This window comes from Doryrhamphus excisus, chromosome 7, assembly GCF_030265055.1.
Source record: "Doryrhamphus excisus isolate RoL2022-K1 chromosome 7, RoL_Dexc_1.0, whole genome shotgun sequence".
Classification (NCBI taxonomy): domain Eukaryota; kingdom Metazoa; phylum Chordata; class Actinopteri; order Syngnathiformes; family Syngnathidae; genus Doryrhamphus; species Doryrhamphus excisus.
Genome location: NC_080472.1, coordinates 14402972 through 14422553, shown reverse-complemented (window position 1 = coordinate 14422553; position 19582 = coordinate 14402972). Strand labels below are relative to the sequence as shown.

Here is a 19582-nt window from a genome sequence, read left to right as displayed (position 1 = left end):
GTTTTTGTGTTTCATTTAATTTCTAGAATGTGTCGCAGGCCAATAAAAAACCAAACTGCGTGCCACAAACGGCCAGTGGTTTATAGCTTGGACACGCCTGGTGTAGGTAGCACTCCTCTTCCTACTCGATTGGAAGTATCAACCAACTTTATTGAAACTTTATTAAACAAACACAACATCATCAAAGTCAACCAATAATATTGACAAAACATAATGAATTATAACAGCAAAGTGAAGATTGACATGAGGTAAAAACTCCCAATGGCTGGAAGTAGCAAATACAAGCACCTCATCCTTGACTGATATGGTGAGTTTGAAGCCAAAATAATCAACTTGGTGTCGAAACTATGAATGGGGGGCAAAGTGACAGTGATGTTTGTGCTCTGGTGTTTACTATGCGTAATGAACATGTACTGTGGCTGACGGTGTACGCCCAACCCTGAGGGTAATCTGAACAAGGTCCTCTGGATAGCTTACTTATTGCACTTATACTTACCAGCCCCTCAGATGATCGCTACATTTCTTTTTTGGGGGGGTGAAAAATACTGCCTCTAGTTCACGACTGAATGAATGCAATGAATGTGAGGGTTCAGCTGTCCAAAAGAGGGGACCTCATGTGGAGTGAGCAGGAAAAACAAATTTCCCGGGAACCTTAATGAGGAGATTTAAGAGGATTCGCCAACTTCAAGCTACATTTGCTTGCACCTGAGCAACAAACAGCGAAAACTTTTATCATTAACAAGGTGAGTAAAGTTGCAAACTTGATGTTTAGAATTAGAATTATTTGCAGACGGGCTTTACGTATGTGTCGTTACAGCTGTCCAAACAATACTCTGCATAGTAAGGTAGGTTTGTTTAAGACTGAATATTTGGCGCTCTATTGCACTTTTATTTTTTTTACTAAATGTTTTCAGTGAATTTGACTGGGTAAAGGTCAAAGTTCATTGAAGTTGCCTGCAGAATTTGTCAAATTTAGTAGGAAAATTCGAGATGAAGCCGAACCTTAACAGAAACGCACCCGTTTGCACATGTTGATTATAATACAATGTAATTCACGTGACAGTTTTAAAGGTTGTCTTTGATCATTGGCTCTCTCGGCACACGCCCCCTTTGGCCTTTAAACAAGATCTTATGTATTAAAGATTAAACCATGGAGATAAAAAGTGAATCCTCATGCAATTATATAAGTGGAGTGAAAGGGGCCGGTTAAGTATAAATTGCTCAACATAAATGATACGGAAAAATGTCCTATTCTACTTGTCTTTGTTATATAACAGACTATTAGGACCACACTGAAAGAAAAAAAATCAAGAGAGATTTCGAAAAATCAAGTTGTAAATTTACGATTTACGATTACGAATCACACAATTTTTTCAGTGTGGTAATTTTTTTGTCATACTATTAAGTTTTACGACTTTATTCTTGTAATCCTACAAACTTTTTCTTGTAAATGTACGACTTTATTCAGGAAATATGATAATTTTTTTTTCAATATGGTAAACTCCGTCATGCTATTAAGTTTTGCAAATGTATTCTTGTAATTCTACGGGTTTATTCTGGAATTTTTTTATTCAGTGTGGCCTTAATGTGGGTGTAATGTTAAGCTTTACGACTCTATACGTGTAAATTCACGACTTTATTTGGGAAATGTATGATGATTTTATTTTTCAGTGTGGTAAACGTCCATCATACTATTAAGTTTTATGACTTTATTCTCCTAATACTGCAAGTTTTTATTCTCGAAATGTCCAATTGTTTATCATTCCGTCATATCAGGTTATGAAAAAAGGGGAGAATTTTGTGACCTTCAACCTTGGACATGTGAAATGTGCGTGGTAAGGAAGGCGGGAGTGAAGGACTAGACATGCTAATCTATTTTGCTGCCACATTATAAATAAAAGCTTGCCTGACGCAAGAGGAAAGTTCCTTTATATGCTTTATTTTCCCTCTGATACATTCTCAAAATCTCTATTTTTTTCAATGTGGTCCTAATACGCCGTCATAATGTTACATTTTGTCATTAAAAAGCATATACATAAAGCTGCTATGTTGCCCCTTGCTGGTTTGGAGTTCAATTACTTCGAGATCAGACATGTCCAAACTTTTCCCCGGCTGCATACATTTTGTACAATAAAGACACTAAAACCAATCCAATGTAGGTCAATATGCTAAGCTGTTTGACCTAAACATCCTTAGCTTTGTGTTATTGGTCATACCTAATAATATAGCTTAATTTTATTTTTAGAATATGCTGAGGGGCCTAGAAAAAAACAGATGTGGGCCAAAAATGTCTCCTTGGTCTGCACCCTGTTTTATATTGTACAGTTCTTCTTAAATCACACATCCAGTAACCATAGCTGTACTTGTCTTCAGCGCACCCAGCTGCTTCCCACATTGTCTGTGCACGTCAGGTAAGACAAATGGGTCTCATCCAGAACCAGAACTCAAACCAGAACTTCTCTGGACCCGATGCATCCCACTGGGAGTCAACACCACGAGACTCATCAGACTGTGAGTATCACTGCAGCGTCTTAATCTCATCTGATTGTATGAATGTTTAACACAGGAAGTGTGCCTAAACGTATCAAATCTGCCTGTACAGATATTATAACGCTACATATTTGTTTAATTTAACATCACATTTCATCCAGTATCGCGTTTGTACTCTTTGTTCATATCTTTGAAGCATTTCCAGTGTGTCTGAATTATTAACACTAATGCATCCGGGCTTTGTGCTGTTCTCATTAGTGTCTCTGCTCTAATTGTCCACAACACTTTTACATACTCGTCTTGTATATTTCAAAGCTGAATTAGCAGTTTAGAAAAAATAGAAAAGTTGAAACGCTCCCCCTCCAACAGATACGAACACCATCATCGTGCTGGGCGTGCTGACCTTTGTCCTACAGCTGTGTTTAGCTCTCTTTGTCATGCTGAGATGTAAGAATTTGGACACCAAGGCCAGAGGGGCTGTCAAACACCTACCGACTTTGCAGAAAGTCCAGACAGGTTACTTATTTCCATATTAGTAATGTAATAACTACCATGTCCTCTGACATTCTTTTTTTTTTGCACCTCTCAAGGTCCTCCATCCGGCCAACAAGATATTTTTAAAAAGACTCATTTTCTTCAGCTGTATTATGAGGATAACGATACTGATTCATCAAGTGCAACAGGGGTAGAATGCTGTGGAACTGCAACTACAAACTGTCTTTTCGGACCTTCCATACCATGGGACCTTGTTCAGCACTGAAAAGCTGCTGAACCCATTAGCTTTTGTACACTTATTACTATACATATAATTGTTGTTCAGTAAATTAACAATCACAATACATCGTCACAATCAAACAATCAAATGAGATACAATAAAAGAGCTGCATCTAATTTCTTGACTACTGTTACAATGGTAGTAGAGACGGGACTTGTGTGACTCTGAGCTGCTATACAAGGTATAGGCTGCAGAGGGCAGTAACGTTTACGAGCTGGGTTTGGAGACAGCCTAGCAGTGAGTAAGACGAAGTGATTACGGAAGTGTTAACAGTGTTTACATTAGGTATATTTATGGTAAATATGGTACAGTTCTGGTTTGTGGATGCTAATAAAAGACTGACTTGTTCACAATTACGTTTGGATCACATCAGCAGAAGCATTGTGTGTGTGCATTTCCTTTAGGGCAATTTAAATGTAAGACTTCCCAGCAGATGGCAGTAATGCTAACAATTAGCATCTTGAGCCGGGTCAATCTCCACAGCGAAGAAGAAACTGCAAACAAATCGCACTCAACCCTTCGATTGTTTTCAATGCACAGCTGCTTGTTTAGATGCTGTTGCGTTGGTTTTGGGTATACATAATCGGAACTTGAGCTTTTTTATCCGGTACTTTAGGCCAGGCGTTGTGTCGAGCGAATCGTTTGTAATGACACAGCGTTCGCGCGGATAGCTAACAGGCTAACTGCAACTTGATCGAAGATGGACCCGTGTCTCTTTGACACACTTTCCAAAGGTGTGTTGGAAAACCTTTCTTCGAAGTTGACATGGACTTAAGTGTTTTATCTGAGCGTCAAGCTTATGAAGCCCATTTAAGTTTTATTTTAAATACATAACTAATTATGTCTACTTGGGGTGGGTGATACTACACATTTTGGTAAAAAGATAAGTATCGCCGCGACTTTCAAGATCATAGTGATTATTTTGCCTTTAATGTGTTCGTGATTATAAACGGAATTTACAAACTTTTACCTTTAGGCAAACAACAACGTATGTATGTATATATGTATATATATATATATATATATATGTGTGTGTATATATATATATGTATATATATATATATATATATGTATATATATATATATATATATATATGTGTGTGTGTGTATATATATATATATATATATATATATATATATATATATATATATATATATATATATATGTGTGTGTGTGTGTGTATATATATATATATATATATATATATATATATATATATATATATATATATATATATATATATCTATATCTCAAACGATCTGTAATATCGTTATCTGATAATCTAGGGATATCATAAAAATAGATTTCCTTCCATTCATACAATTCTTTGAACAAAATAATGCCAAACAATTGGGAAATAAACAAAAGCAAAAACTACTACGGGCTCTCAAATCCTTTTACGTTTATCCCTAAAGCCCTCCCCTGTCTAAGATCCCCTGAGTTTGTAAACAATACATACAGTATATTTGAATAACACAACAAAAAACACACGTATATTTGTGAAAAGAAATGTGAAAAATGGCCATCTCGTACTGATACTGAAAGATAATATCAACATTTTGATTGATCCTCTCGCCTTTCTCCTGTACCTTCCTTTCCAGCTAACCCATTACCTCTGGCCTCCCTCCGCCTGTTGGTCCCCCCTTTGCAGCTCCTGTCAGCCTCCATGTTTCAGATGCTAAAGAAACAAGACGTCCTGAGCTACTGGGAAGTGGCGGAATTTGTTTCTTTGGTGATGGACATGGTCCCAGACCTGCTGATGTATAAGCACAGGATGCAACTCAACCTGGGTTTAAGAGCCAGGGTGAGTAAAACAATATGTGATGTTTGTTTTGACCACAATTCTGTCATTATGCTTGTTTTTTTATCTTTAGTATATACTTCAATTATGCAAAAGTGACCAAACCTTGCAACCTGACTTCATTTTGTCTCTCCTGGACACAATCAAACTACAACACCACTCTGTGGTCGATGTAAGTGCCCTTATCATGTTGATGTTGGCCTTTTTCATTCTTAGAATGTCACTCCAGGCGTCGCATTACATTGCAGGTGAATGCGTTACAAGAAGAGGAAACCATGATTCACTTTCAGGAGTTAATTCAGGTTCTCCTCAAGGATCCTGAAAAGAGAGAGCACTTCTTCTCGGTGAGATGACATCAGTATCATGTCCGCTGTTATTGTGCGCTTGTAGACCATAGATGCTGGACAATGTTTAATACTTGTGAGGTGTTTTATTGCAAAGGAGGTCTTCCCAGCTCAGTATGGAACAGAGTATGACAAGGATTTGCAGACACTGTTTTGGGAGTTCCTCTGTCGGCTAAATCAGTTGTTGACAGTTCCAGACCTCAAACAGGTGAGCAAAAGCTATAGTGGTGTTTTGATTAGAAACTTAAATGTCACATTAGCAGTTCCAGGCATGTGCTTGTATGAGATTTTGGTATGGTAACTTTGGGCAAAAACATCACAGATAGATGGTTTCAGTGTATTATAATTCCAGCTCTAAAATGTGTCATTTTTAAACCATATTATATAACATGATGCCTGTGCTATCTATGGCTGACCTATGTGGTTACAACACATCAATTCTCAGTTTTGAGTGTGAGGAATTAAACAGGACGTGACAAAGTATTCCCACATAGTGGCTGCACTGGACCCGCATTTTCTCTCATATCATAGAAATGTATGACTTAACATTTTACTGGTTTTGAAACTTTTAGTTTTCCATACTCTGGTATACCTTGAAACCAATAACCAGCCCATACCTAACCAGTACCCCACATTGCATGAATTCCTGCTGCTGGTTTTCCAAAACTGGCCACAGGAGGGAGTATGTTACTGTATTAGCTAATGAGCTGTAGCAAAGATTGCTATCCTTCATATTAATTTACCAATATCCTTGTTATCGTTTGCTTAATGTAGCAAAAAATACAATAAATGATGATATGCAAGTAGCACCACATGTAGTTGAATGAATGTTTTCAATGCAATTCATTGACCACTCTCTGTATATAAACCTGATGAGATTCAATACAAGCATCAAAAACTGCGGCATTTCATGTAGCTAAAAAAAGTAACCAGACATGAATGATGTTTTTAATACATCATTTGCAGACTATTTGCTGGCTCGGACCATCAGTATTGGGTGACTGTGTGCAGTCACTTTCCGAAGCCAATGACTTGAAGGTTTTGCTCCGGCATCATAAACACCTTCGACATCTAGAGCAGCATGGTAGGTTGTGATCCTTAAGGACTACTTTTTTTTACTAATTCTAAGGTCCTATCTGGAGGTTTTTGAGTGTAATGTATGTTTTTTGTTTTTCTGAATGTAGTTCCACCCACAAGCATGGGGGACAATATCCTCTCCTCGCTGTCTGCATTTCCTGCCTGCAGAATAGCAAAACCCGAGGACCAGTCTTATCAATTGGGCTTCAGTGGTGACACTCACATACCGGTGCCACTCGTGGATGAGATCACAATTGAAGTCATTGCAGAGGTTGAGGCAGAAGAGCATGGTGTACTGATGGGTGAAAATGGCTTTGAAGAACCCATAAGTGGCATCGTGGCTGAAGATGCTCTCGTGGTCCAGACAGAGGACGTACTCACAGGCCGGGATGAAAGTGAAGAAGAGAAGGGAACTAAGGAAAATTCACCAAGTGATCCAGCAAAGCTAATCCATGCAGAAGTTCAACCACAGAGCCCTTCGGGGCCTCATGACTGCCCAGACTGTGAGAAGAAATTTAAGTTTGCCTCCTCGCTAACAGCCCACAGGGTCATCCACACCGGTGAGCGCCCCCACCGGTGCTACGATTGCGGCCGCTGCTTCTCTTTTAGGCAGTCCCTTGACCGCCACAGAAACACACACAAAAGCGGACGCAGGTACGACTGCATTATCTGCAGAGAGACATTTCTGTCCTTATCAGCCCGCACGGAGCACAAGCAAACACACATGATGGATGGCATGTACGCGTGCAAAGAGTGTGACAGGAAATTCATCTGGGAGCTGGCGCTTGCGAGGCACCTGAAAACTCACACCGAGGATGTCAACGCCAACTCCCCCCCAGAGTGCTGTGAAGTGGGGCAAGAGATCAGTGGTGGTGAGGCAGACACATTACCCGAAGACATTGGCGATGCAGGAAACAATGCCAATGCCAAAGTCGTTTCCCTCGTCAAAATACGCACGAGTGGGCGCAAACGCCGGCCCACCATGAAGGTCCAAGTCATCAACTTGCAGAAACACATGAGCAGCAAGAGGAAGCAAGACGTTACCAGGGAGAATCCTCCAGCCTTGAAGCTTTTACCCTTCAACTGGTCAGTTAGCCACTGTGTTTATCACTTCTATGTTACCTTAAATATTCATATTAACACCTATTTAGTCACAGTATGCAAGGGCTACAAAAGCAAATAACTGTCGGGGTCTCCAATTAGCACTGGGTCAAGACCACAAATAGCTGTGGCTGTAGGCAACCTCCTGATGTAGCTTTTTTATTAGCTCCACAAGATGGCAGTAGCTACATTTGAAGTATCATGAGTGAAATGGTGGTGGGAGAGGCTATTGGCAACGTCAGGCTACTCCAGGGCAGCTGTGTCTACAGATGTAGTTTAGCATCACCACTGTGTGACTGAGGAGTGAATGAATAATGGGTTCACTTTGTTTTGAAGCGGTGTGGGTGCCTTGAAAAAGCACTATAAAATGTAATTCATTATTAGACCCAACCTTTAAAAATAATAGATTACTATTTAGCGGTTTAATGTTTTCCCTCTCTTTCAGCAGTTCAGAGCACTCGTACGGGACAGCATCAGTCTCATCTAAGGATGCGGAAGAAAGTGAGTGTTGCTTTGTGTGTCTTCAAATTTAAGGATCTGGGCTAATACTTTAGGTGATACTTTTACACACTGACAGGGCACATTATAAGGTTCATGTACATAACAATGACTTTGGATCAGCAATATTTAACTAAGCATGCTTTGTTCACATTAGTGTAGAACTGCAGTGCATTTTCAGAGGTGAGTGGCCCCCCCAATATTTAAGATAAACATTAGAAACACCTTGATATTATGCAAACCACAACACTAGGTATATTGCTACATAGCTCCCTGACGGTGTCAATTAGATGTATCGTCATGTAATCGTTTTTTTTTTTGTTTGTAATCGTATATTGGGTTGCTTCAGGTATATAACAATGTGTTTTTCTGTCAGGTTTTGAGGCAGATGGAACTTCAGCCACTTTCTCCTGTCCCAAATGCTCATTCCACCATTCAGAAGAAGAGCAGCTACAACACCACATGGAGAGTGTCCACTTTGTTGACGAAGAGGGACGTTTCAACTGCCAAGACTGTTCCAAGAGCTTCATGTTCCTGTCCTTGTTAAAAGCCCACCAGCGCATCCACACAGGTGAACAGCCCTTTGTCTGTCCTCAGTGCGGGCGACGTTTCTCCTTCAAGCAGTCCCTGGAGAGACACAAGCAGACTCACAAGCCCGGGCGCAAGTATGAGTGTCTGATCTGTGGGGAGTTCTTCAAATCCCTCCTAGCGCAAAGGTCACACATGAGCGTCCACATGGACAATGGCGAGTTTGTGTGCTCGGAGTGTGGCCGCAAGTTCGCCTGGAAGTCTGCGCTTGTGAGGCACCTGAAGACACACGGTGAGGGGGACAACGAGAAAGACGAGCATTCGCATAAGTGCACTCACTGTGAGCTGAGCTTCAGCTGCGCCAGCTACCTCAACAAACACCTTCAGACTCACCAAAAGGAGCGCGCCCACTCCTGCAACTGCGGAAAGAGCTTCGCCTACCGGGCTGCACTCACGGCACACCAGCGTATCCATCAAAAAGACAGGCCTCACGTTTGCACACAGTGTGGCAAGGGCTTCCTCTACAAGGGTGGTCTGCTGAACCACATGAAGATCCACTCTGAGGAGATGCCCTTCATGTGCTCTTACTGTGGAAAGTGTTTCAAGAGGGAGCGCAACATGAAGAAGCACGAGCGCTGCCACACTCGAGAGAATGTTTTCAGCTGCTCCCAATGTGACAAGAGCTTTGTCTACAAGGCAACTCTGACCAGACACGAGCTGACGCACTCAGGCGAGAGGCCGTACCTTTGCTCCGACTGCGGAAAGGGCTTCTTTTCCCACGCCGAGTTGCTCAAGCACGAGCGCTTCCACACGGGCCACAAGCCCTTCCAGTGCCCGCACTGCGAGAAGAGGTTCACACAGTCCTGCTACCTGACCATTCACCTCCGCTACCACACGGGCGCCAGACCTTACTCCTGCATCGAGTGCGACAAGAGCTTCCTCAGTGCCAATCGTCTGAAGAGGCACAAGCAAACACACACAGGAGAAAAACCTTACGCGTGTGTGGAGTGTGGCAAAGGCTTCAGGCAGTCCTATCACCTCAAAATGCATCAACGGACACATATTAAGATAACATAAACATTTGTGTCCGCTGTAACTGAATGCAGCTCCAAGTTGGTCGAAATTCATATCAGTTTGGCTTGTGATCTCATTGGTGGTGATTAAACTTCAAGAACTGATGGAGTGGAGTTGGCTTCCTGAAGATACAGCCATTATTTGGCAGTCGTCTTAATATCATAAGGGAGTGAGGAATAGTCTGAGGTTAGGATATTTTATGGTCACACAATAACTAAGTTGGTTCTACAAATCAGACTTTATTGCGGTTTGATCCAAGATTACAACACAAAATCGTGTTAAATTTTGTGGCATTGAGCATTTATAAAGGTCAGCAGCAGCACAGACGGGCTACAGTATAACACTGAGAAAGGTCAACAATTGGTCTTAATCCAAGCTTAGACTTGAAACGTTATTTAGTGTTGCAGGACAACCAAAGAAAAATGTAATAGCTTGGGTTTGACATACATTTCAGAAAAAGGGCATTTTTTATTGTTTGGCGCTAATCTAAGCAACTAAACTGGCGATTGTGCTGCGAGATGAGGTTACACAGCTATGTGCAGCGTAATGGGGCAGTGGTCACTCCCCATGGCTTTGTTGCGGATCTTGCTGTCGCACAACGCTGGCACCAGAGAGGAGGACAGCACAAAGTAATCGAGCCGCCAGCCCACGTTCTTTGCCCTGGAATTCATCATGTAGGTCCAGAAGGTGTATGCGTTGGCCTGTTCGGGGTAGAGCTCGCGGAAGCTGTCAACAAAACCGGCCTCCAGCAGTTGGCTGAAGCCTTCACGCTCCTCTGGGGTGAAACCGGCATTTTTCTTGTTTCCCTTGGGGTTCTTCAGGTCGATCTCCTGGTGGGCGACGTTGAGGTCGCCGCACAACACGAGGGGCTTCTGTATGTCCAACTCGCTGAGGTACGCGCGGAAATCCACATCCCAGGTTTTGCGGTAATCTAAGCGCACCAGGCCTTTGCTGGCATTGGGCACGTAGGCGGTCACCAGGTAGAAGGTGGGGAACTCTGCAGTGATGACACGGCCCTCCTTGTCATGCTCCTCATTGCCTGAGTGACAGAAGCATAACGTGTGTTCCACATGTGCAATCATTTCTAAGAGAGTAGTAGGGTATTGCAATGTTTACTTTTCCTTGTCCCCTTTAATTACTCACTTCTTTTGCAGCAAACTAAGTTCTCATCCATGAACCACACATAGTTCTGAATGATATATAATATTAAAAAGGCATAGAATATCACTCACCAATGCCGTATGTCACTTTAACAGGCTCAGTTTTGCAGAGCATGGCCACACCACTGTATCCCTCCTTTTCATTTGATGTACACCAGTACTTGTGCGGGTACTCCGGCATGGAGGTGATAGCAGCTGGCAGGTCTTTCTCTGAACACTTGGTCTCCTGCAGGCACACAATGTCTGGATTCTCCTCACGCACCCACTGAAAGAGGGAAGAAGCCCAAGTGTCAACAAGTGAAAGCAAGCTTCATGTTGCAGATCTGCAGAACCAACTCACATCCAGGCCATTCTTCTTCACCCAGGCCCTCAGTCCATCAACATTCCAGGAGGTGATCTTCATGTTGGCAGCGCGTCCATCTTTGCTGGTCATTTTGTCAGGAGGGTCTTCGTACAAGATAGGGGCTTCCGGTTCCTTAGTCTTCTTTGCTTTCTTTGTAGTCGTTTCTATAAATACAAAAGCAGCAAGCACGTTAGAAAATGTTGCATACATTCAGAGTGTGCATCCTTCATTACCAGAGGCGGCGTCATTGTCTCCTTCTGCAGTTGCCTCCGCTGCCTTCTTGCCTCTTTTCATGCTTGACCTTGCTCTGACTGAAAACACACTCCGTAAACCCACCACACGCACACACAACAGCACAAGAGCCGCTGAAAAAGGGGGGAGGGAGATGGGGTGAATCAGAAATCAAGTTTTCACACTAGTCTACACAATAGCCACCAAGACTGTGAAACTTGCACATGTTTACTTTAGCTTTGTTATTCTCCCCACAGCCTCAAAGGGTGTATTATATACTTTAATGTACTACTAATGTACTGTGAGTTTTGATTGGTGTTTCCGTTAAATCTACGTGGCTTATATTTGTAAAACATACAAGGTTTAGAAATGTGACTTCATGCAGTGGTGTATAAATGCACATATAGTCCGCTTGTCAGCAAGGCTAAACTGCGTGCTGGTGATGTTAAGTACATTTCCCAGGAAGCCAATCGTTCTATGTGGACGCACACAAACAACACAGCCAGTGAAGAATCGCCCAACAATAAGCCAACGCAACACACTGACCGCAACTTTGGGTAACACGCTATGCTACCGCTAGCATTCCATTTGAACAAAGACTGAGGCCTCCTACAATGAATGAGTGTGGACCCTTTCGGTTTATAGAGCTTAATTTGCCAGCTAGCTGCTACTTAAGTGCAAATGGTGCAATTTGAGGCCGAAACTCGAAATTTTCATAAACTCATGCAAATATCCTTACTTGTACGTTTACCAGGATGCAAAGCCCAGACACGCGCTGCTCTCGAATAAGCCACTCCTCCCAAAACTCATGCAAAGCACTCTGTATAAGCGGAAGCAGATCGTGCATTAGCCGGCTAGCTAGTTGTTATTACGTGCATGCGTCTAAACCCAAACTACCTTTTAAAATGTAAAACCGACCAAACTGTGCAATAAATGATATGCTTCAAACACATATAGTCATCATTTACAGCTCATGCATAAATATGTACTTAGTGACACCGGTGCCCGCAAGCACCTATAATTTGATCACATACTAATTTTGACGTCCGAGTCAATGCCTAATCTAAATTACATAAAGGTTATCTGCTTAGGTAAAACACTCACAAACCAAACGCACACCCAGTATTCATAAAAACAAATAAGTCGTTACCAGTACTTATCGAGTGACTGTTTGTGTGAATATTTGTTGAACTTTTGAGTGAACTGATTTGGGCAGTAAATCGGTCTGCCTTGTTTGGGTCCTCGAGACTTCACATGGAGGAGTTGACGCTATCCGAGAAAGTGAATTTTTTTTAACAGAAGCACGGAGTAATGTGAGTTTTTAAATGAACGTAACACAAAGAAGTCGATAATTTTTCCTCTAGTGACATAGAATTTTAGCTGGTTGATAAATAAAAAAAAAATGGGTCTTGCTAGCAAAGTATCCATATAGCTAGCTGTTGCTAATGTTTTGTTTTTCTCAAGCCTGGAAGATAGAATGTTGTTCTTTTGTAACATAATGTATTTATTTGCTATACCAGCAACAAGTCAAACATGATGTGTTCAGAGTGCCACCTTTGTTCCTAAAATTCCACGATTTTGACTTGTATTTGTCGTTCATATCTTTTAAATTGCACGCTTTTGAGAGTAAACAGACGACCATGCTTATTTCAATGTTCTCTGAATTGTTTTGTAGCTGCAATGACTGTAGTAATTGGGTTCGAGGGCAGTGCCAATAAGATTGGCATTGGCATCATCAGGGATGGCAAAGTACTTTCCAACCCTCGGCGGACGTACATTACCCCTCCTGGTCAAGGCAAGCTAAACTGTCACTCAACCATCCATGTACTGTTTAGTCTTGATCACATTATGTTTTCTCACCTGATTAGGCTTCTTACCAAGTGACACAGCCAGACATCATCGCTCTGTTATACTGACTGTCTTGAAGGAGGCTTTGGAGCAAGCTGAACTGAAACCTTCAGACATAGACTGTGTGGCGTACACAAAAGGTAAACATTTGTTCATGCTTTGGGAATATGATGATGGTGAAGTCTGCTGCTGCAGCCATAACTGTTAGAATTTAAAAATACAAACAATGACTGAATGACTTGGCATACAGTTTTGAAATGTACAAATAGCCACAAACTTTATGCAAACATGTCTGCCGCCAAGCTCAAACATGGTGGAGAATATGGCAAGTATATTTGCTGTGACTCAGCATGTTGACATTAGAATTGCAAGTGCAAGGACTTACATTGGTGTTTTATTGATCTATGTCCCTCTCAGGTCCTGGCATGGGGGCCCCCTTGGTGACAGTAGCGTTGGTGGCCCGCACAGTCGCCCAATTGTGGGGGAAGCCCCTCCTAGGTGTCAATCACTGTATTGGGCACATCGAGATGGGCCGGCTTATCACTAAAGCCAGTAACCCCACCGTGCTGTATGTAAGCGGTGGGAACACACAGGTTAGTGGTAGGAAAACTCTGAGTAAACAACCGTATTTGAAATCTACACGGAAATGAGTATTTTCCGTATTGTTTAAGGTCATTGCATACTCTGAACGCCGCTACAGGATATTCGGGGAGACTATAGACATCGCAGTTGGCAACTGTTTGGACAGGTTTGCCAGAGTTATTAAGGTTGGTGTGCTGTCCTACCAGGAGTACAGTACATGCATTTACATTTGACTCTATCACAAATACAACAACTGTTGACCTCTGCAGATTTCAAACGACCCCAGTCCTGGCTATAACATAGAACAGATGGCCAAGAAGTAAGTAGTGGCAATATTTTAAAAAATGTTTTTGGCTCTGATTAACTTTGCAGTGGATTGTAAACAGAGGGAGTCAGTATGTGGAGCTTCCATATACAGTAAAAGGAATGGATGTGTCATTTTCTGGGATTCTGTCTTACATTGAGGTGAGTGGTTGCAATAATATACTGTGTCTTAAATTTAAAGTCAGGTTATGGGTGAAATGTTTTATGTTTTTTTTTTCCATAGGATGCTGCTCATAAGATGCTTGGCTCTGGTCAGTGTACAGCAGCGGACTTGTGTTTCTCCTTGCAGGTTAGAATCACATCACTATGTGGCTATTATTAATTACCATCAGGTGTGTCAAATTTGTACACGACTCTTAGGAAATAACAATAAACACAAGTAAAGCTTAGAAATAAAGTATTTAAACATGAACGTGAGTAAAATTGACCCCAGCTCTACGTGGGGGGTTATGTTTGAGTTTATGTTTACAGCTAATGGCGAAAATAATGAATGCAGTCAACTTTGGGTTTTAATAACAGCGCCACCCTGTGGTGTATTTGTCTGAAAAAATATAGAGTCAAGTAGCAGGGGTGACTGTTCACTGTTTAGCGTGCAGAGGTTCAGCAGTATAAGAGTTACAGCATAGGGTGTCCGAATTATTTCACATGACAAGCTCAAATGGAGCACAAATACCATAATTCCCGCCAGTAATAATTCCAGAGATGGTTAATAAGAATAGTATATTCACACAGATTACCCAATTTAATGGTCTATTATAATACTGATGGACCAGACTCATTCACTTCAGTTTGTTTCAAGTTGGATGAAAAAGTATTAAGACAGGGTCATCATGTTCCCCTCCTACAGGAGACTGTGTTCTCCATGCTGGTGGAAATTACAGAGAGGGCCATGGCGCACTGCGGCTCCCAGGAAGTCCTCATTGTTGGCGGTGTTGGCTGTAAGTACATCTGTAGCCTATTTTTTTTGCTCATCTTTACATTACACAGGCTCAAGACAAAATAGGTTGTGTCTAGTTAAGTCTAAGCTTAGAAAAATGACAATGCCTTCACAGGTAACGTACGTTTGCAAGAGATGATGGGAGTGATGTGCTCAGAAAGAGGTGCCAAACTTTTTGCCACAGATGAAAGGTAAATGCGTACATAGAACTATGAAATTTTATGTACCAGTAAAATGAAACTTTGCAACTGCAGGGAGAAATAATAAAATAGCAAGTTCAGGGTATTCCTCACTTGTACCATATTTTCAGTTTTCAGAATTAGTAGAAAATGCATTGTCTGTCATTATATTGAAATAATTTGACCCCACTACTGCGTACATTAAACAAAATAAAGGTCACTTTGTACCGTAGATTCTGCATTGACAATGGTGCAATGATTGCTCAAGCCGGCTGGGAAATGTTTCGATCTGGCCAAGTGACTGAGTTGGAGGACTCGTGGATCACACAAAGGTATTAAGATCTTGATTAGATGTAAGTTTTTTTCTCTCCTTTCTACATCCAATGGTCCTGTTACAGGTACAGAACAGATGAAGTGGAGGTGACGTGGAGAGACTAATAAGTGGAAACTTCTGCTCTGCCACATAAGCATCTTTGGAACAAATGTGGACTCCATTTGACTCCTGGGTACCTGCCTCAAGTGCAGCATCAGAAGGGTGATACTGTGCATCTGACAAATTGTATAGCTGAAAGACACACCTTTAGTGTGTGAAGGGTGGGGGAGTTGATGAGCTCAACTTTCCTTAAATGGACCACTCACCCCCTTTCACACTCAAGGCCTGCCAAGAAAACCTGTTTAACCACCAACAATGGGACACTACTCTACAGCTATGTGGCGTCATTTAACGTTTTGTTCTTAAGACACCTGTTGCCAAATGTTACACAGAAGATAATCCAGTCTACAGCAGGGTAAAGTTCAATTCCCAATAAACAAATCATGTCATGTTTATTCATTTTATTAAGCAATACTGTTCACTTACATTCCTCCTCCAGTGTAATTAAATTTTTTTCTTCCCCCCCCCAAAAAAAACAAAAAATATTGAACACTGAGCTCCCTTATGGATTTATGAGCAACATTCACCTGATTAGAAACCAAATAAAAAAGGAAAAACGGGGGGAAAACAGCATTAAGATCTGACAGAATTAAAGGGTGAATTCTACTGTGCTTTTGAACACACCCCTCTGTAAACCAAAGACATTAACAGTAGAACTAGCAGGTAGACACCTTGAATGGAGTTAGGAGGGGGTGAAAAGTGACTCTCACACAGGGATTGGTCATAACAGATATCTTTTAAGAAAGTGCTTGATTGACCACTCGCTTTACACGGGACAGTTTAAAAAAAAAAAAAAAAGGGGGGGTGACAAAATCATGTACAGCTCAAAGATTTATATATTAAAAAAAACCCCGCTCTACACATACAAGCTAAAATTTATTAGGTGATGGAACAATGGTCTGATTACTTAAGGCAGACTTGTTAATATAAGGCGATTAAAAAAAAAAGCTGTAAGATCTCGAAGGAGTTAGTCCAAAGTGTCTCAGTGTGGCTTTGCATGAAGACATCATCCTGAGTGCAGTGTGTGAAAGGGGACTCAAAGAATTGTCCGTAGTTATTTGTCTTAATGTGCATGAAGATGTGTGTGTCTGTGTGGGCGGGGGTTATATACGCTTTGGATTTCCTCACGCCGCTATGCTGGGTGCTCCTGGAAGTCCTTGTACCACACAACCCTTTTTGGATCTAAAAAAGGAACAAAAATTATTGCGCTTTGTAAGTTGTTGGCTACATATTTTTGATGAACAAATGTCATTATATGGTTACATCACCTTATACTTCTGTATGTGTTTAAAAATAGGGAAAATAATATCAGGAAGGCAGGAAGTGAACAAATGTAACAATTACAGACTGTAAAAGTACCAGATGGAGGGGTAGGATTCAATCAGCTTTGCTTCTTCCTACTCCTTTTGGACATGTGGAACTGAATTGATTATGTGATGCATGTTCAAATAAAATTAAACCATACCATATCAAGATGTTCTTCAATTTGCTCATGCAAGTATGTAGTGAAATCTTCAGCTACATTTTTGCAAATAACCAACACCTGCCAGTCTCATCATTTTAGTAAAAATGTCTCAGGGGGTACTTTTATAGTTTGACCGTGACTTTCAGGTAATTCTCGAAGTGTAGGAATAAGCACAATATACTCAACCATACAAATGTAATATTGGACAAATGCTGGGTTAAACAAAAATAGTTTATAAGCCTTTTATGAATGTGTGTTGGCCGGGCTGGTTTATATAAATAGTCTAAAAGTAAAGACTGCAGATGTTAAACATCACTGACCCATTTGACATCGTAACATTTTTACCTTACCTTTTTTCTGTTTGTTGCAGATTGCATTCCATTCTGCAGAGAGAAACAGCAGTTCAAATTGTTACAATATTGCTTTTCTTGTCAATATAAATGTGAAAAAGACTTGATTATAAAATAAACTGACCTCTATTGTGAAAGTTTAAAGCCTCCATGAGGTGGCGACAACTAAGCAGCAGCTCCCCGTTGTTCACATCTATGTCAGGTTGTGAAGGTGGGGTGGTGGAGGTAGCGAAAGGACTGCGAGTTTCTTCGGGGGGCTGCCCCGTAACAGGTGGGTCTATTGGCGCTTGAGTGTCTGTGGGTTGATGTGGGGGGCAGTCGGTGGCAGGATGGTTGGAGGCCTCTGACACGGGTCTCGTCTCGCTGATGAAACTGAGACCCCATTGGTTCTGTAGCAGAACACCGATGGCGGGACGGTCCTCCTCCAGAATGCCGCTTGGCGTTTTTGCCTTCACTTTGGAGGCGTAGCTGACAGCTGGCTGCAGTTTGGCGGGACTGTCCTGCACCGGGAAGGCAGGCGGGGGCTTGAGCAGTGACAGACTGTCCCCCACCCACCTCTCTTTCTGGTTCGCCTTCGGAGGCCCGCTGAGGCCCTTCTGGCTTTCCCTGCGAAGACTTCGACCTTTGTGCTGCTGGCCCTTGCGTTCCTTTTCCCGACGGAAACTGGAGGTGTTTGTGTGGCCCGGTCCGATCAGGTCCGCTTCAGGTGAAAGCTGCCGGGACTGTTGCTCCCCTCCAGAGATGCAGCCTCCACCCCCGCCGCCACCGCAGTTACCAGAGCCGGGAGACAGACGTCTGTTTCGAATGTGCGGCTCCGAGTTGGTGGTTGAAACAAGAACTGCTGGGTCACACAGGGAATCGGAGTCACACACAGTGTTGCTAGCTTCCCATGTACCTGGAAGACGGTAAAACAAGAAACATCAGTCATTTACAACTCACATGGAAACAAGCACCGCCTGGAATGTGCTTGCATTCCCCTCAGAAAGTAGACAGTTGAGATCCTATTGTGAGATCAAAGAGATTTCATATATATCGCTTGAGATCAAAGATTTCATATACATCGCTAGCCCGGTTAGCCCCCCCCAAGCGCCACATTGCACCGACACCGAGTAAAAGAGATCTAACTACACAGTCCCACGGCACATTACACATACAAGAAAAGAAAATTCGAGAAACTACACCGTAAATAACCACCAAGTAGCAATTTCGGGCGCTCAATTGGGTTTTGTTGTGCGTTGCTAAAAGCTAGGAGACCATGTTAGCAAACTTTTATTAGCAGCGTCATGATATGAAGAAATGTTCGACGTTATAAATAAGTCGCCCATCATTACATCGACTACACGTGTATTTTTAACACAGTGTTGAAATCAACAACTGTCAACACCGGATTGGCTAATATTTACGGAGATTCTTAGCTTGTATCGACGTGTTAGCATGCTAGCCAAAGTTTCGTAACTGCCCATTCAGAGCAAAGCGGGCAGCAGGCTCCTTCGGCTAGCAGTATTAGCAACGTCGGCGAAGACAGAAATAACTTCTCAAGTTCGTCAATTCTGCTCAATACATCGAGGGATTGAATAAACGTACCTGTCTTGATATGCATGTCTTTTCGCTGAAAGTGTCGTTGAGTCCGCACCGTTAAGTTAACTTTTGTTTACAGCGTTTGGATAACGTCGGCTGGCTGGATTGAGTCCTGCTTCCACCACCAGGAAACGACACCGCAATGTGGGTGGAACAGGAAGTAGCCCGGCAAATAAACCGTCCGGCGGGAAACTTGGCAGCAGATCAACGGAAACGTACCGTCTACCACGTGATCATAAGTCAGATTCGACTTTTCTTCAGTATATTACTAATATTACGGTCAATACTGAGGCACATAGTGTTATTGGATTTGTTGAAGATATCAAACAGACATTATATACATAATGTAAAAAAATTAATTAGCCTAATTTTTTTACAGAGAAGTACAATGTTAAACTATATTATATATTAATATTTCAATCTATTAATTTAATTTCTACTACCTTACACGCTTCTGCACTCT

General features: G+C 41.9%; 4 protein-coding genes across 6 annotated transcripts; 2 read left to right on the top strand and 2 right to left on the bottom strand.

Moving 5' to 3' along the window:
* The first annotated feature begins 408 nt into the window (after positions 1-408).
* Positions 409-9871, top strand: LOC131132343 (zinc finger protein 420-like). Of its 3 annotated transcripts, XM_058077883.1 has the most exons (13): positions 412-743; positions 818-845; positions 2374-2511; positions 2860-3006; positions 3081-3999; positions 4868-5070; positions 5141-5239; positions 5316-5411; positions 5509-5619; positions 6378-6495; positions 6596-7574; positions 8035-8090; positions 8464-9868. In XM_058077883.1, the coding sequence occupies exons 5-13, from the start codon at positions 3966-3968 to the stop codon at positions 9690-9692; spliced, it is 2925 nt and encodes a 974-aa protein (XP_057933866.1). In that variant the 5' UTR covers positions 412-743; positions 818-845; positions 2374-2511; positions 2860-3006; positions 3081-3965; the 3' UTR covers positions 9693-9868. The 3 variants fall into 3 exon arrangements, with proteins under 3 accessions (XP_057933867.1, XP_057933866.1, XP_057933865.1); XM_058077884.1 differs by lacking the exon at positions 818-845 and having other exon boundaries at positions 409-743; positions 8038-8090; positions 8464-9871; XM_058077882.1 differs by lacking the exon at positions 818-845.
* A 23-nt stretch (positions 9872-9894) lies between these two features.
* Positions 9895-12385, bottom strand: apex1 (APEX nuclease (multifunctional DNA repair enzyme) 1). Its single transcript, XM_058077886.1, has 5 exons — positions 12163-12385; positions 11426-11557; positions 11190-11356; positions 10922-11114; positions 9895-10728 (listed from the first exon to the last, which is right to left on the bottom strand). Exons 2-5 carry the CDS (start codon positions 11484-11486, stop codon positions 10214-10216), a joined length of 936 nt encoding a protein of 311 aa, XP_057933869.1. The 5' UTR covers positions 11487-11557; positions 12163-12385; the 3' UTR covers positions 9895-10213.
* A 188-nt stretch (positions 12386-12573) lies between these two features.
* On the top strand, positions 12574-16544 carry osgep (O-sialoglycoprotein endopeptidase). The gene is made up of 12 exons (XM_058077885.1): positions 12574-12736; positions 13099-13218; positions 13292-13411; positions 13689-13864; positions 13943-14038; positions 14123-14172; positions 14240-14318; positions 14401-14466; positions 15025-15115; positions 15230-15305; positions 15527-15625; positions 15692-16544. Exons 2-12 carry the CDS (start codon positions 13104-13106, stop codon positions 15729-15731), a joined length of 1008 nt encoding a protein of 335 aa, XP_057933868.1. The 5' UTR covers positions 12574-12736; positions 13099-13103; the 3' UTR covers positions 15732-16544.
* On the bottom strand, positions 16083-19286 carry si:ch211-214j24.10 (uncharacterized protein LOC558894 homolog). The gene is made up of 4 exons (XM_058077887.1): positions 19126-19286; positions 17666-18436; positions 17542-17574; positions 16083-16908 (listed from the first exon to the last, which is right to left on the bottom strand). The coding sequence occupies exons 1-4, from the start codon at positions 19139-19141 to the stop codon at positions 16859-16861; spliced, it is 870 nt and encodes a 289-aa protein (XP_057933870.1). The 5' UTR covers positions 19142-19286; the 3' UTR covers positions 16083-16858.
* Between the last annotated feature and the right edge of the window lie 296 nt (positions 19287-19582).